We start from the raw sequence: 16,002 nt of genomic DNA on the forward strand, positions 1-16,002 counted from the left end.
TAGCCTATCTCTTTCTCCAAGCTCAATGTGGCATAAAAAGTTCTTCGCTTCCTCATGGAATCCCCACACCAGCCTTGTGAGGCAGGCGAGGCTGAGCGGCAGTGAGGGGCCCAAGGTCACACGCCAAGTGGGGAATTTGAACCCAGGTCTCTACCAGGTGCCTAGTCCTCATTTAATTCTCACAACCACAAACAGGCCAAACCCTACGCCAAAGGATAAATGGACATAAATCTGACATCAGGAACCATAAGACTGAAAAACCAGTAGGAGAACACTTCAATCTCCCAGGACATTCTATACAAGATCTCAAAGCAGCTGTTTTATTACATAGAAATTTCAGGAACAGACTGGAAAGGGAAGTTGCTGAATTGGAACTCATTACCAAGCTTAAAACCATGGAAGCACCTGGGATGAATAGAGACATGGATTCTTATCTCATTATGCATGATCAAGCTTTCTTTAGCACCTCAGCCCAGGACTAATTGCAGCCATCAGCAGCCATTAACATCCATCTACAGGTTTACCTCTCCCATCAGCCCATCTCCCATTCCCACCCACCCCCACCACCCTCTGTACCGTGTTTCCCCCTTTTTAAGACACCGTCTTATACCTTTTTTTCGTCAAAAAAACACACGGTGTCTTATTTTCAGGGGATGTCTTTATGGTTTGGGGCGCTGCAACCAGGTGCACTTCAGGCAGCGACCAGGAAAACGGAGTTGCCAACCAACCAGGAAATAATCCGGTTGGAATCTTGCCTCTTCCCACCCCGTGGCCCAGAGGCAACCCGCCCTCTCTCTCGCTCTCGGTCTTTAGCCCCCCCCACACCACTCCACGCGCACTGGGGAGCCGCATCAGCGCCCGGGCGGCTTTCCGGGGCAGCAAGGGCTCGCAAGGATGTAAAAAGAGCCCCAGGTACCCGCGAGAAAGAGAAACATTCGCTGCTGCTAGAGCGCTCGGGAGCGCTGAGTTCAAATCGCGCGCAAACCCCCGACCCTTAGCCTTTGGTTGATCTAACAAAAACCGCTGCCTCTTTCCCAGATGGGCGCCACCCCAAAATCACCCTCCCTCTGAAATTCGATGGGGAGGTGCGCCGGGAGAGGGAGATCCGCGACGCCCTGCCCACACCCACGCACCCCCGTTCCTCCTTTTTACCTCAGCCGGAGGTCAGGCAGCATGGAGAAGGCGTCGAGGAGCACGGTCCGCCTTGCCGAACTCAAGGCTCTCCTGCTCTGCCATGGCGCTAGGAAGGGGTGAAGGGACCCGGCGGAGGAAGTGGCCGGGCGAGGAAGAGGCCAGGCCGCTGGCTCAGCGCCCCGCTTGGCACTGCGGGGCGCTTCAAGAGCTCGCCGCTGTGGAGCGCTCCGCACTGCAGCAGCCGGTTCTGGGCGGCGGGGCCAGGAAGAGGCCAAGCCGCTGGCTCAGCGCTCCGCCCGGCATTGCTGGGCGCTCCAAGCGCTCGGCGTTGCGGAGCGCTCCGCTCTGCAGCAGCCAGTTCTGGGCGGCAGGGCCAGGAAGAGGCCAAGCCGCTGGCTCAGCGCTCCGCCCGGCATTGCTGGGCGCTCCAAGCGCTCGGCGTTGCGGAGCGCTCCGCTCTGCAGCAGCCGGTTCTGGGCGGCTGGGCCAGGAAGAGGCCAAGCCGCTGGCTCAGCGCTCCGCCCGGCATTGCTGGGCGCTCCAAGCGCTCGGCGTTGCGGAGCGCTCTGCTCTGCAGCAGCTGGTTCTGGGCGGCGGGGCGGCAGGCCTCCTCGGCTGGGCCTGGCTGGGGCGCTCAGCGGTCTCGCTTTTAAAATCCAGTCATTTAAATAGGACCTCAGTCTAATTCTGCAACATCTTACTGCCAGTAGTGGCCATAAGGAGGGTGTTAGTTTTCATACACGGCATGGAGGTATGTCTTATTTTCGGGGTATGTCTTATATTTCGCAAATGCTTAAAAATGCTGCCATGGCTTACTTTATGACTACGTCTTAAAAAAGGGGAAACACGGTATATATATAGGGTCTGACACTTCTGTTTCTAGTGTATCTGAAGAAGTGTGCATGCACACCAAAGCTCATACCAAAATATAAACTTAGTTGGTCTTTAAGGTGCTACTGAAGGAATTTTTTTATTTTGCTTCGACTCAGACCAACACGGCTACCTACCTGTAAATAATATAACAGGTTAGCCTGAGAGGCACCAACTCTAGCTCTCTAGCATGCCTGAAACCAGCGCCGCTCTTTGCACCCATCATACGACACCTGGCAGCTTTGCTGCTCACCTGTGTGGTTCTTTGTGAGCATCAGAGAGTGGGGAGGCCCTTCCCCTAATCCTGGAGGTCCAGCGTGGGGGGAGCCTGGTCTGTCAAGTAGCAAGGCAGGATGCATCTCCAACCGAGATCCTCAAGGGCACCTGTGAAACCTTCCGTTTTTCAGGACAGACACGGCTCTTTGTGCGGTGAGGAAGGAGGCCTGTTTCAATGACAGAAGCACCATGCCTCTGAATGACAGCTGCTGGAAACCGCAGGAGGGGAGAGTTGCTGTCGCACTCAGGACCTGCTTGCGGGCTTCCCTTCGGGGCATCTGGGTGGCCACAGTGGGAACAGGAGGCTGGACTAGATGAGCCCCCTAGAGCCTGATCCAACAGGCTCTTTTTATATGGAAGTCTTCTGCGATAGCAGAGCCTCCATGCCCAGGGACAGTCTACCTCTGAATAGCGGACGATGAGGAACAACTGGAGAGTTGATGTTGTGCTCGTTTCCTGCTTGCAGGCTTCTCTTTGGGGCATCCAAGAACAGGATGCTGGACCACATGGGCCCCCTTTGGCCTGATCCAGCCCCAGGCTCTTCTGATGTCTTCTGTTCTTAAGTTTGTCCTGGCTCAGAGGACTGATGGAGGGGTGGGATTGGTTTTCTCAGGTGAAATAAATAAGACTTCCATGTCCAGGACAGGAAAAAGAAAGGACTTCTTCATGTAGTGCACGGTGAATCTTTGGAACTCACTTCCACAGGAAGCAGGGATGGGACAGACAAATTCATGGAGACTGCAGGAAGCTACCATACTGGAGGCCGCGCTCTGACTCCACGGAAGAAAGGATGGCAGGGAGAGGGAGCCTACGCCGGTCCAGGGGCTGGTGGGGGCCCACTTTGCCACTGGCCGCTCTCTGGGTGGCCATTTTTCAGAGGGGCCCCCAAGGTCCAGCACCCCCAGAACACTGCGCTGATCTATCCAGCTACCTGTTTACCCCCAGATGAAATGCACACAGTTCGTATATGGCATGGATGAATACAGATTTGCAGGTCTGTGCGTGCAAATTTATCATCTTACGGGACAGGGAAATCTATCATGCATTTCAAATCGTGCATCAAAGTCGTGAAATGGGCTACAAACGCAGTTAAATGGAGCAAGGAGGCCTTTGGTTTCAGGCCAGCCCTGTGGCGTTCTATGGTGATGCATATAGTACTGGCACTGAAAAGTGGAGGCAGTGCTTTGGGGCATGTACAAAGTGCCTTCCACATCAGTGGCACACACACCCTTGACAGGGGCGGGCAGAAGTGTCGCGGGGTCGCCTCCCTTAGCCCTCTCACCCCGACTCTTTGCAAATGGCATTTTTGTGGCAAAACACCCTCAGTTTCCTGACAAAGGTTCCGGAGCTTAGGACGGCCTATTTCGAAATTTCGCCCTCTGATTTTGAAGCTCCGCTCACTCGCGAAGCCTGTAGTTTCTGTGCACTCTGCACGCGCTCAAGGGCACCCTCGTCGCCTTTTCTCGCTGCATTCTGATCTACGATGCCACAAATGCTAAGAGTAATAACGAGGAGCCACGTGAAACAGGTGCTGGGGCCGGCTGAGCCCCGGCACACACGCCAAAGGCCTCCCTGGAGCCCCACAAACTGGGGGTCGGGCGCGGCCGCCGCCTTTCTTCGCTCCCCATCGATGCGCTCGGGGGCGGCTCGCTCCTGCCTGGCTCGCGCGACCGGCGCTCCACTGGCGCTGCCTTTCTGGGCTCCACGTGGGTTTTGCAGCCATGGCGGATGCAGCAGCGGGAGGAGCGAGGGAGGCGAAAGGTCCCACTCCGGATCCGGCCGCGCCAGGTGAATTCGGAGTCGCCCCGGAGCGGGCGCAGCGGGCACGCGCAGGAGGCGTGGAGGGGGGGGGGCTCTGCCGTTATTTCTCGTTCTTATTTCCTTTTGTTCTTATGTTCTATCTGCCCCACCTCTTCACAAAAATCTGGAGGTGGCAATATGGGGGGGGGGCTTTCCCCCCTGGGTGGTCCTTGCAGGAGGGAGTCGGGAGGAGAAAAGCCACCCGTAGAGCCCCCTTGGCCCGTGGTAGTCTACCCCTGAATATCAGCTGTTGAGCGGAAGGAAGAGCGACGGTGCAGGGGGCGTGGGCATCCCCGAGTGAGACCTTTGTGATCGGCCGCTGTGGGGAGGAGGTAGGTGCTCCTCTGATCCGATCCAGCGGGGTGCTGAGGTCCGTCTCAGCCTCGCTGCAGATTTCATCAAATTTAAATTGTAAAGTTGGAAGGGACACTCAAGGGCCGTCTAGTCCAGGCATCCCCAAACTGCGCCCTCCAGATGTTTTTTTTAAAAATATATAACAATTTATTAAATTTTCCAATTAGAACACATTTAAAGACATTAAACAAAAACAAACAAACATTCAAAATAACACAATACCATACATTGCTCTTTTTACCCTTCTCACAATCTTCTATTAACCATGCTCCGCCGAGCTTGACTTCCCTCCCTCCCCTCAATAGGTTTTCTAATCAGATCTTATCCCGCAGTTCCTTTATATCTTCCCTTTAAAGTCAATTCGCCGGATTTATTTCAGTCCTGCAAGTGTTTTTAAACTTCTACAGTTCTTTTCCATATAGTCCACAAATTTACTCCAATCTCTTAGGAACCTTGTTTCCCCCTGGTTCCGGATCCTGCTAGTCAGTCTCGCTAATTCTGCATAGTCCATCATTTTTGTCTGCCACTCTCCAATCGTCGGTAAGTCCTGGGTCTTCCATTTTTGGGCTAATAATGTCCTAGCCGCGGTTGTTGCATACAAAAATAATACATTGTCCTCTTTACTAATCTCTTGACCTATCATTCCTAACAAGAATGCTTCAGGTTTTTTGGGAAAGGTATATTTAAAAATCTTCTTCAGTTCATTATATATCATTTCCCAAAATGATAAAAGTCTCCTTCCTTCTCCTTACATTTCCAGCACATTCTATTACTCATTCTATACATTTTAGATAGTTTTACTGGAGTTAAATACCATCTATATATCATCTTCCAAACATTCTCTTTCAAGGCGGTACATGCAGTAAATTTTAATGTTTGGTTCCATAATTTCAACCACGCATCATATTCAATATTATGCCCAAAATCTTTTGCCCATTTTATCATCACCTCTTTTGTCAATTCATCTTTTGTATACCATTCTAGCAACAAATCATACATTTTAGACAGTAGTTTTGTTCTGCCTTCTAGCAACTCTGTTTGAAATTTGGACCTTTTATCCTCAAACCCTATCTTTTTGTCTTTTGAAAATATGTCATTTATTTGGTGGTATTGCAACCAGCTAGTCAGGGAATCTTTAATTTCTTCATAAGGTTTCAATTTCCATCCTTGTTCAGATTTCCTTAAAATTTCTTCATATGTCGGTCTCTCCCCTTCCATATTAACCTTTTTTACTGTAAATACCTCCACTGGTGAAATCCACCATGGGGTCTTAGTCTCTAACAGCAATTTATTTCTTTCCCATACTTCAAACAAGGATCTTCTTATCACATGGTTCATAAACCCTTTATGTGTTTTTTTCTTATCATACCATAGATATGAATGCCAACCAGCTCTGTTGTCGTATCCTTCCAAATCTAGTAAGTCCGTATTTCCCAGTGTTATCCAATCTGGTCCTCCAGATGTTTTGGCCTACAATTCCCATGATCCCTAGCTAACGGGACCAGTGGTTGGGGAAGATGGGAATTGTAGTCCAAAACATCTGGAGGGCCGAATTTTGGGATGCCTGGTCTAGTCCAACCCCATGCAATGCAGGAATCACAGCCAAAGCGAAAGAATCCCTGACAGGCTGCCATCCAAACCCAGCAGCTGAATTTGGGGTGTGTGACCTCACAAAATGTGTCCTCTGCAATGGAGAAAATAGTTAATATTAGAACACCTTCCCTGTGGTATTTAATAAAGACTTTGGAGGGCTGGACTCTCACCGCTGAGAGGAACCAGCTTGGCTGTGGTGCTTCCTGAGGGACCTCTCAGGCTGGCCTTCCTTGCAGGGTTGCTGTGAGGACAATATGGGGAGACAAGAAAGAGAGAGATTACGCTTGTGCATGCTCCTTCCTGCTTCTCAAATTAAAAGCGCTGCTGGTCCCCAATGGCCCTGGTCCCAAATTAAGAACCAAAAAGCCATTGCCTTGCAGGGTGAGGCCCTCAAAAGCTCCTTGCAGCATCCTGCTCCCAGATGCAATGCTTTTGAATCCCAGTTGCTGGAGACCACAGGAGGGAGAAGGGCTCTTGTGCTCAAGACCTGCTTGCAGGTTTCCCATTGGCCGCTGGGAGAACAGGAGGCTGGACTAGGTGGGCCTGATCCTTGGGCCTGATCCACCAGGGCTCTCCTTACATCCGTTTGTTGGAGACTGAGCCTGGAACTTTCTGCATGCAAACACACACTTCCCTAGTGAGCTACGGCTAGTCCCCGAAAAATAAAGCAAGGTTCTAGTCCTCATTGTTCTGATTGAAAAAAGGAAGGTCAGAAGCTGCCTTCTCCCGAGTCAGGCCACTGGCCCCACAAGTTCAGCATCATATGTTGATTGGCAGTGACTCTCCAAGAGCCTTGAGATTCTATTGGGGATTGAACTTTCTGCATGCCAAGCAGCTGCTCTTGGAGAGAACCACGCCCTTCCGCCTCGGACCCTGCAATGTGTGCTCCTCTTCCGGTTCACTTGCCTCTCCCTGGTGAGTAGGCAAGACCTCCGGTGATTCATTTTCGCTCTGCTCCTTCCGACAGTAGCCACCGCCTATTAGGGTGTGTTTTGGGGGGAGCAGGGGGGGGCGCCTTCACGCAGGAGCATAAAACGCCCCCCTCAAACTACTTTCTGTCACCTCTCCACCCCTCCCATCCCAAATAACTCTTTTCCAAGTTGTGTTCTCCGGGAACTCTTGTCGCTTAGCTGATTCACAGGATGGCGTTTGTGTTAAAAAGAGGGGGCGTCTTTTGGGGGGAAGAATAGCAGATCGCCCTTTCTGACGTTGGCATTCAGCTGAAGCAATCGATGCCCACCAGCCCTTTCGGGGCAGCTCCATCTACCCCACCCTGCCACCGTGGGAGGGTGCCAAGCGCCCTGCTAAAAGGTGACTCAGATTTCACCCTACTTCCCCAACTGGCCCTCTTGCCTCATCTGCCCAAAATACTAGCAGTGTGTGTGTGTGTGTGTGTGTGTGTGTTCAGGAAGAAGATCTTTCCTCTGCTCCCTGTCCTAGGGGAGAGGTGCTTTCCCTTAATCTTTCACTTTCCCCTAAACTTGCCAGAGTTTCTCCCTCCTGGATCTTATTGACTAAATTTGCCCCTTCCCTTGGAAGGTGGAAGGTAGCGGACTCTCCTTCCTTGGAGGCTTTTCAGCAGAGGTTGGATGGCCGTCTGTCAAGGATTCTTTCGCTGTGATTCCTGCATTGCAGGAGGTGGGACTAGATGACTCTTAGGGGTCTCCACTCCAACTTTACAATTCTGGCTCTCTGGTGTGGTGGATTAAGAGAACCTACAGATTCAGGGCAGTGCTAGAAATTAGCTCACTGCCAAGCGTATTTGAGGCTGGCGCAGGTCCAGTTCTGACCACGTGGAGATTTCTGGATGCCCAGTTGGCGACTGGGGAAGGCAAAATTGCCACTCAGAGAACGATCCGGAAGATTTTCCTTGAAGCTTGGATTCGTTTTGTTTGAATCATAGAGTTGGAAGAAACTACAAGGGCCATCCAGTCCAACCCCCTGCCAAGCAGGAAACACCATCAAAGCATTCTAGACATATGCCTGTCAAGCCTCTGCTTAAAGACCTCCAAAGAAGGAGACTCCACCACACTCCTTGGTAGCAAATTCCACTGCCGAACAGCTCTTACTGTCAGGAAGTTCTTCCTAATGTTGAGGTGGAATCTTCTTTCTTGTAGCTTGAATCCATTGCTCCGTGTCCGCTTCTCTGGAGCAGCAGAAAACAACCTTACTTCCTCCTCTATTTGACATCCTTTTATATATTTGAACATGGCTATCATATCACCCCTTAACCTTCTCTTCTCCAGGCTAAACATACCCAGCTCCCTAAGCTGTTCCTCATAAGGTATCGTTTCCAGGCCTTTGACCATTTTGGTTGCCCTCCTCTGGACACCTTCCAGCTTGTCAGTATCCTTCTTGAACTGTGGTGCCCAGAACTGGACACAGTATTCCAGGTGAGGTCTGACCAGAGCAGAATACAGTGGTACTATTACTTCCCTTGATCTAGATGCTATACTCCTATTGATGCAGCCCAGAATTGCATTGGCTTTTTTAGCTGTTGCATCACACTGTTGACACATGTCAAGTTTGTGGTCTACCAAGACTCCTAGATCAGGCATCCCTGAACTTCGGCCCTCCAGATGTTTTGGACTACAATTCCCATCATCCCTGACCACTGGTCCTGTTAGCGAGGGATCATGGGAGTTGTAGGCCAAAACATCTGGAGGGCCACAGTTTGGGGATGCCTATCCTAGATCCTTTTCACATGTACTGCTCTCAAGCCAGGTGTCTCCCATCCTGTATTTGTGCCTTTCAATTTTTTTTGCCCAAGTGTAGTACTTTACATTTCTCCTTGTTAAAATTCATCTCGTTTGAATGTTCGATGTTTTAATGTGCTGTAAACCACTCTGAGATTTGTTCTTTAAACTCTAAAGCCTTATAGAAATGAAAGTAGTAATGATGATAATGAAACTCCATCACAAAAAAGGGGAAAAAATGACACCTAGAAATTCAATTGTGGCAACTGCAGCCTAGGTTTAAGGTGTCATTTGGCGACTAGATTATATATTTGGATTTCTAGCGCTGCTTCAGGGCCAGTCGGCCTCTGAATAGCAGCTTAGAGGCAACAACTGCATAGAGGACTTATTACAGTCAAGCAGAATACAATTTTTCTTAGATGAACAAAATAAAAATCCATGAAGAATGGCTGGGGGTGAGGAGATGGCTGCCTTTCTGCCCTGCCTGATGTCCCCTTGACCTGATGGAGAAAGAGCTGCTCTGGCCCTCTGGTCACCCCCCTGGGCTCTTTCTCTCAGCCCTGGGACGTGTGAAGCAGGCAGGGGACCTCTAACCATGTGCAGAGTGCCCTTCAGCTCTCTATATTGGACAAACAGGCCAAACCCTACGCCAAAGGATAAATGGACATAAATCTGACATCAAGAACCATAAGACAGAGAAACCAGTAGGAGAACACTTCAATCTCCCAGGACATTCTATACAAGATCTCAAAGCAGCTGTTTTATTACAGAGAAATTTCAGGAACAGACTGGAAAGAGAAGTTGCTGAATTGGAACTCATTACCAAGCTTAAAACCATGGAGCCACCTGGGATGAATAAAGACATCGGATTCTTATCTCATTATGCATGATCAAGCTTTCTTTAGTGCCTCAGCCCTTGCTTTCCCCCCACAGGACTAATTGCAGTCATCAGCAGTCGTTAACAGCCATCTACAGGTTTACCACTCCCATCAGCCCATCACCCATTCCCACCCACCCCCCACCACCCTCTGTATATATATAAGGGTCTGACACTTCTGTTTCTAGTGTATCTGAAGAAGTGTGCATGCACACGAAAGCTCATACCAAAATAAAAACTTAGTTGGTCTTTAAGGTGCTACTGAAGGAATTTTTTTATCATGTGCAGAGTGCCTTTCCCTCGCTTCCACCCAGCCTGAGGGGAGGAAGCAGGGAGGCCATGGTGGTTCCTCAATCCCGACCTGGCTGCTCATTCTCCCCTCCTCATCCTGCAGCTTGCCGGGGCCCCCGCCGGGTGGCTCACCAAATCCCCCAGGAGATCCTCTCGGACCCTGAGCTCCAGGCAGCCGTGGCGTCCCTCCCCAGCAACTACAACTTTGAGGTCCACAAGACGGTGTGGCGGATCCGACAGGCTCAGGCAAAGCGGGGTGAGTGTCTTGGCCGGGTGGGGAGATGGCAAAACTATGGAGTTGGAAGGGGACCCCCAAGGGTCATCTAGAACAACCCCCTGTGCAGTCGTCTCCTGCTCTCCTTCCTTGGCTGAGCTCAAGGCTCCAGTTTGATTTGGGCCGCTGGAGAGGTTTGGGCCCAAGAGACCATCACCCTCTGAGCCCACGGCGGCTGGTGAAGCAGGAGGCAGGGAGCCTTGGGGGGGTGGGCAGAGCCAGAGTCAACGATGGGCAGAGCCAACTCGGGCAGTTAAAGCACTACGATGCTCCCCCCCAAAGGCTTCTGGGAGCTGTAGTTTATATTTATATGTAGTTATATGTAGTTATTTATATATTTATTAAGGATTTTCAAACAACAAAACATACCCCAAAAAAATACACACCCACAACAAGCAAAACAAAAATAAAATACAAAATACAAAAAATACAAAAATGCAAAAAATATAAAAAACAAGAAAAAACAAAAATTCTAACTTATAGGACTTATTTCCAATCTAATGGCTTCCTTTTTCCCTCTCCTTCTGCGATTCTTAACCTCACCTCTGTAGTAAAGTCTAAATCTTATATATATTCTACCTATAACTTTAATATTTCCTTATTTTTCTATCTTGTACATCTTATCCTTTTATATTCTACCTATATCTTACTTCTTAATAAATTTATCCACTTCTAACTATACTTTTCTCTTACCATTGTATTATCTACAACCTCTAATTTATCTCCCTCACTTCCTTTTATTCCTTATCTACTATACCCTTATTCTTTAAATAAGTTTTAAATTTCTTCCAATCTTCTTCCGCTGCTTCTTCGCTCCGATCCCGGAGTCTCCCGGTCAGTTCAGACAGTTCCATTATATTCCTGGGAGCTGTAGTTTTGTTCAGGGTGCTGAGAGATGATGGATGGAAGAGCCCTCTGTCCTCTCGGAGCTACAATTCCTAGAATCATAGAATCATAGAGTTGGAAGAGACCACAAGGGCCATCCAGTCCAACCCCCTGCCGAGCAGGAAACACCATCAAAGCATTCTTGACATATGCCTGTCAAGCCTCTGCTTAAAGACCTCCAAAGAAGGAGACTCCACCACACTCCTTGGCAGCAAATTCCACTGCCGAACAGCTCTTACTGTCAGGAAGTTCTTCCTAATGTTTAGGTGGAATTTTCTTTATTGTAGTTTCTCCTAAATCCCCCTTCGCAGGGAACTCGGGAATTGCAGCTCTCTGGGCCACACTGGGGGCGTCTCCTAAGAACTCTCGGCACCCTTGACAAACTGCATCTCCCAGGATTCTTTGGACCCCGTCCCCCAGGCCACATCGACGCCAAAGCATTCTGATGTTGCTTGTAAGACAGCCGCGGCTTCCCCCAGAGAGTCATGGGAGCTGTAGTTTGCTCAGGGGGCCGAGGTGTTAAGAGACCCCCCTTCCTTGCACGCAACTACAGTTCCCAGGGTTCCCTGTTGAACCACTCTGGGGGTAGTAGCTCTGGGAGACTGAGAGGAGAGCTGAGAGCCTTGAAGGGGGAAGGCCGGACTGGATGGGACCCCTCTGGCCTGATCCTGCAGCCAGGCTCTTGATGCTCTTACCTTCCCACAGCCGTGCAGCCGCCTCTCTGGGGCTGTACATCCTTGTGGGGAAGCCCTGTTTCTGGAGAGGGGGGGGGGGCAGGGTGGCAGACCTTGGCTTGTGTGTGTGGCGGCTGCCGGGGGGGGGGGGCTTGGGGGAGCTGGCACAGCGGCTGCTGACTGGTACCATCCGTGCCAAGACGAGCCGGCTGCGTGCAGCCATTGCCCAAGCAAGAGTCACGTCGGCCCGATGCTCAGCCTCCGCGTCAGGGCGATAATGGGATCGGACAAGGCAGCGTCGGCTGCCAACGGGCCTGGGAGCTCTGCCAGGCGGGGCTGCGGAGCCAGGCCTCTGCTTGCGTGGCGGTGGGGGGGGGGGAGAGGGAGTGGGGAGGGGCCTCTGGGGGCAGCTAGCCAGGCCTCTCCGCCAAGCGGGCCCCATGTTGGGAGAGATGGGGAGCGGGGATGGAAGGCTCAGGGCAGACGAAAGGAAGGGCTTCTTCCGGCAGCGTGTGGTTAATCTGTGGAACTCGCCTCCACAGGAGGTGGCAACAGCCAGCAACTCGAAAGAGGACTGGGCAGATTCATGGAGGAGGAGAGGCCACAATCCGCAATGGATTGATACCAGTTGGGCCCCTCTTGGGCCTGATGCAGCTGCATCTTCTCTGCCTGCGAATGAATAGAAAATTCAGAGAATATTAATTCTCCTGCATTTCTATCCCAACTTTTTCTCCCAAGGAGCTCAAGGTGACCTACATACTTCTGCCCATTCCATCCTCACAGCAACCCTGTGCGGTAGGCTAGGTTGAGAGGCAGTGAGCTTCATGGCCAAGAGGGTATTTGAACCCTGGTCTTTTCTAGGTTCTAGCCCAGCGCTCTAACCGCTCGGCCACGCCACCTTGGGTTGAAAGGTCTTGTCCAGCTGGAGTAGCCCCTTGACTCCTGGTCCTCTTCCCACCTTAGTGGCAGCCAGGCCAGTTTCAGCCACCGGCATTGCAGATGCAGCCATCCCATAATGCTTCGTGCAAGGACCCTGCAAAGGGAGCGTTCCTGGGTTGGGCTCAAGGCATGCTCAGAGGTTGTTCCACCTCACCCTGGTGTGCCGTGATGGGTCTGGGGGAGAAGGGGCACTGCCTCCTCTCTAGTTGCTCAGAAGCCCCCTTCCAGTCTTCTGTGCAGGGGTGTGAGGTGAGAATTTGGCCGGAAATGTGGAGGTCCAAGGCCCCCAGCTTTGAGAATATTTTTATCCTGCTGTTCGGCTGGAAAAAGGCCCACGGAACTGCTTCGAAATCGCACGTGCAGAAGATAGTCGCTGCCCCGTCAGGGTTGCAATATGAGAAGACGCAGCACAAAAGGAAAATGGATGAGGAGGGAGGAGGAAATGATCTTCCTGGGGATGTGAATTAGGCCCTCTGTGACATGTGTCCCTTCCTTCTTTCTCTCAGTGGCGCTGCAGATGCCCGAAGGTCTCCTCATGTTCGCCTGCACCCTGGCAGACATCATTGAGAGGTGAGTAGGGGCGAAAGAGGTCAAACATGGACTGGCCCCTGGCGCGGATTGAGAGCAGGGCGGAGGGTGAATGGGTGGGCTGGACCCTGAGAGGGTGCGCTTGGCGTGAGTGGGAGGGGGCAGGAATAATGCATCCCGCTATAAATGGTTTGCTCGGAGTAATCCGTGGGCACAGGAGAGAGAGAGAGATTCTTGCAAGTGGCAAGCTCAGTGGGGAGAGAACAGCTGCTTTGCATGCAGAAGGTCCCAGGCTCAGCCCCTGGGCTGCATCTCCAGGGCGGTCTGAAACAGCAGAGAGCCGTGGCTGCCAGTCAGTGCAGACAGCACTGAGCCACAATCTAGCTGAGTAGAAAGCATCTTCCGCTGCTGCTGCTTAGACCAGCCCTTTCTGCGAGGGACTAGAAATGTCCTTTTTAGGGAAAGGCCCTGGAAAGCTGCTGCTGCTGCCAGCCAGTGCAGGCCGTACTGAGCTAGATGAGCCAGTGGCCCGACTGCAAGTGCCAGGTCCCTTCCTACAGGTGGCCACCTCTGCACCTGGCCTGGCTGGTTTGAGGGTCACACCTGGCAGGATCTGGCCCCTGTTTGCAGAGCCTCAGGGCATCAGAGATTCCTTTGCAGGCCGGCCAGTATGTATATATATATTCGTTTGAAAATGCAGCCCTCCTCCTTCATCTCCCTGGCACCTTTGCTGGGTGGCCTCACGAGCTGGAGGGGGTTGTCTGGAGGGCCCCCCCATGGCCAGACCAGGGAGCAGGACTGTGGCCAGGCTGCCCCCCCCTGCAGGTGCCACAAGGGGTGGCCTGGCGTGATGGGCCAAAGGAAGCCGGATCGACCACTGTAGGATAGTTTCTTTCAGATAACTTTCTGTCTTACCCCCAAAACAAACCTGGCCTGAGTAAACAGTCCATTTCAAAAGGAAATTAGAGAAAAACGCCTTCTGCTGAGTCAGGCCATTTGCCCATCTAGCACAGTATTGTCCGCACAGGCCGGCAGCAGCGGCTCTCCAGGATTGAACCTGGGGGCTTGGCATGCAAAGCAGGGGCTCTGCCACTGACCCATCCAACCAGTGCTCTGGTCCTCCTTATTCTAAATGTGGGGCTGGCTTGAACAGGAATGGAGGAGGCTGGGGTGGTCATTGCCCCATCTTGCTCAGTGCTGTCTGCACTGGCTGGCAGCAGCTCTTTGGGGGTTTTGGGGGCGGGAGAGTTGTTGTTGCCTCCATGTCCTGCTCAGGGGGGTCCCTTAGGGGCCCTGTGAGGACAGGAGGCTGCACTAGATGGAATCATAGAATCATAGAGTTGGAAGAGACCCCAAGGGCCATCCAGTCCAACCCCCTGCCAAGCAGGAAACACCATCAAAGCATTCTTGACATATGCCTGTCAAGCCTCTGCTTAAAGACCTCCAAAGAAGGAGACTCCCACCACACTCCTTGGTAGCAAATTCCACTGCCGAGCAGCTCTTACTGTCAGGAAGTTCTTCCTAATGTTTAGGTGGAATCTTCTTTCTTGAAGTTTGAATCCATTGCTCCGCGTCCGCTTCCCCCTTTGGCCCAATGCAGCGGCTGGTCTTGTTTTAAGGAGGGGGGGGGTACCAGGTCCCTTTTCCTTTCCTCCTGCCGCAGCTGCAGCCAGTCCCCAGCTGGTGTGCTGCTGGCCCTTTAAGGGAGCTGGCCTCCCTCCCAGCATGGGGCCGCTTTTCATGTCTCCGACTTCAAAGGCAGCTGATTATGGCGATCCTTTTATCTGAATGAAACCTGAAGCATGGACTTTCCCTGCCAGCAGCTGCCTCTGATCCTTAGTGCTGCAGGCAGAGAAGGAGGAGGAGGAAGGAAAAGAAGAAGAAGAAGAAGGGGGGCTGGGGGGGGCCCACATTGCAGGGCCAAATTGCCCCACCCAGGGGGCTGCTCTCTTGGAAAATGCCGCTGGTCCTGCGCTTTGCTCAGGGCTACCTCCCTTCTAGAAGAGAGGCCTTATCTGTAGCCACGTGCCTTGGTGGAACCTCCAGCTTTAAAGGCACTCTACCACCCAGGGACCAGGAAGGGGAGATGGTTGCATCCACCCCCAGGATCCCCTTCTTGTGGCCATCAAACCTCTTGCTCGCAGCCAGCCTTTGTCGACCTGGCACCCTTTGGTCATTCTGGACTGCATAGAATCCTAGAGTTGGAAGAGACCCCAAGGGCGATCCAGTCCAACCCCCTGCCGAGCAGGAAACACCATCAAAGCATTCTTGACAGATGGCTGTCAAGCCTCTGCTTAAAGACCTCCAAAGAAGGAGACTCCACCACACTCCTTGGTAGCAAATTCCACTGCCGAACAGCTCTTACTGTCAGGAAGACGGGGGCTGATGGGGAGTTGCAGTTTGGAACATCTGGATGGGGACAACCTGTTTGCTCTGCCCAGGCGTGGCTTCTGCTGGCCTGGATGCAGAAACCTCAGGACGCCTGCCAGGTTTTGCCCGTATGTTTCCCTTGACCCAACCTTTCTGTTTCCCAGAGATTGCCAAGGGGGCGGCATAGGTCCTTTTAAATGCCCCCTCATTGCCACTCTTAAATGAGGAAAAAAGTCCAAGCGGCAAGCCACAAACCTCTGTTCTCTTCCCCTCCTCCCTCTTGAGACCATCAAAAGAGCCTGGCAGCTGGATCGGGCCCCATCGAATCCAGCCTCCTGTTCCCCCCTCCCCGTGGCCAAGCAGATGCCTCAATGGGAAGCCCACAAGCAGGGGCAACCAGAGCCCCCTCCCCCTCCTGTGGTTTCCATCCACTGGTAGCCC

The 16,002-nt window shown here is 52.0% G+C and overlaps 1 protein-coding gene across 2 annotated transcripts in view; it reads left to right on the top strand.

The window, feature by feature from the left end:
* Positions 1 to 3,989: 3,989 nt before the first annotated feature.
* The window catches only part of DPH1 (diphthamide biosynthesis 1), a 47,095-nt gene continuing 35,082 nt past the window's right edge, over positions 3,990 to 16,002 (top strand). Inside the window, exons 1-3 of one of the 2 annotated variants that reach the window (XM_035139843.2) lie at positions 3,990 to 4,068; positions 9,995 to 10,147; positions 13,170 to 13,233. In XM_035139843.2, the coding sequence (XP_034995734.2) occupies positions 4,002 to 4,068; positions 9,995 to 10,147; positions 13,170 to 13,233 (284 nt within the window). In that variant the 5' untranslated portion in view covers positions 3,990 to 4,001. Of the gene's footprint in view, positions 4,069 to 8,257; positions 8,421 to 9,994; positions 10,148 to 13,169; positions 13,234 to 16,002 lie in introns of those variants that run through there. The other variant, XM_060283075.1, reaches the window with a different exon arrangement.

This window comes from Zootoca vivipara, chromosome 15, assembly GCF_963506605.1.
Source record: "Zootoca vivipara chromosome 15, rZooViv1.1, whole genome shotgun sequence".
NCBI lineage: Eukaryota > Metazoa > Chordata > Lepidosauria > Squamata > Lacertidae > Zootoca > Zootoca vivipara.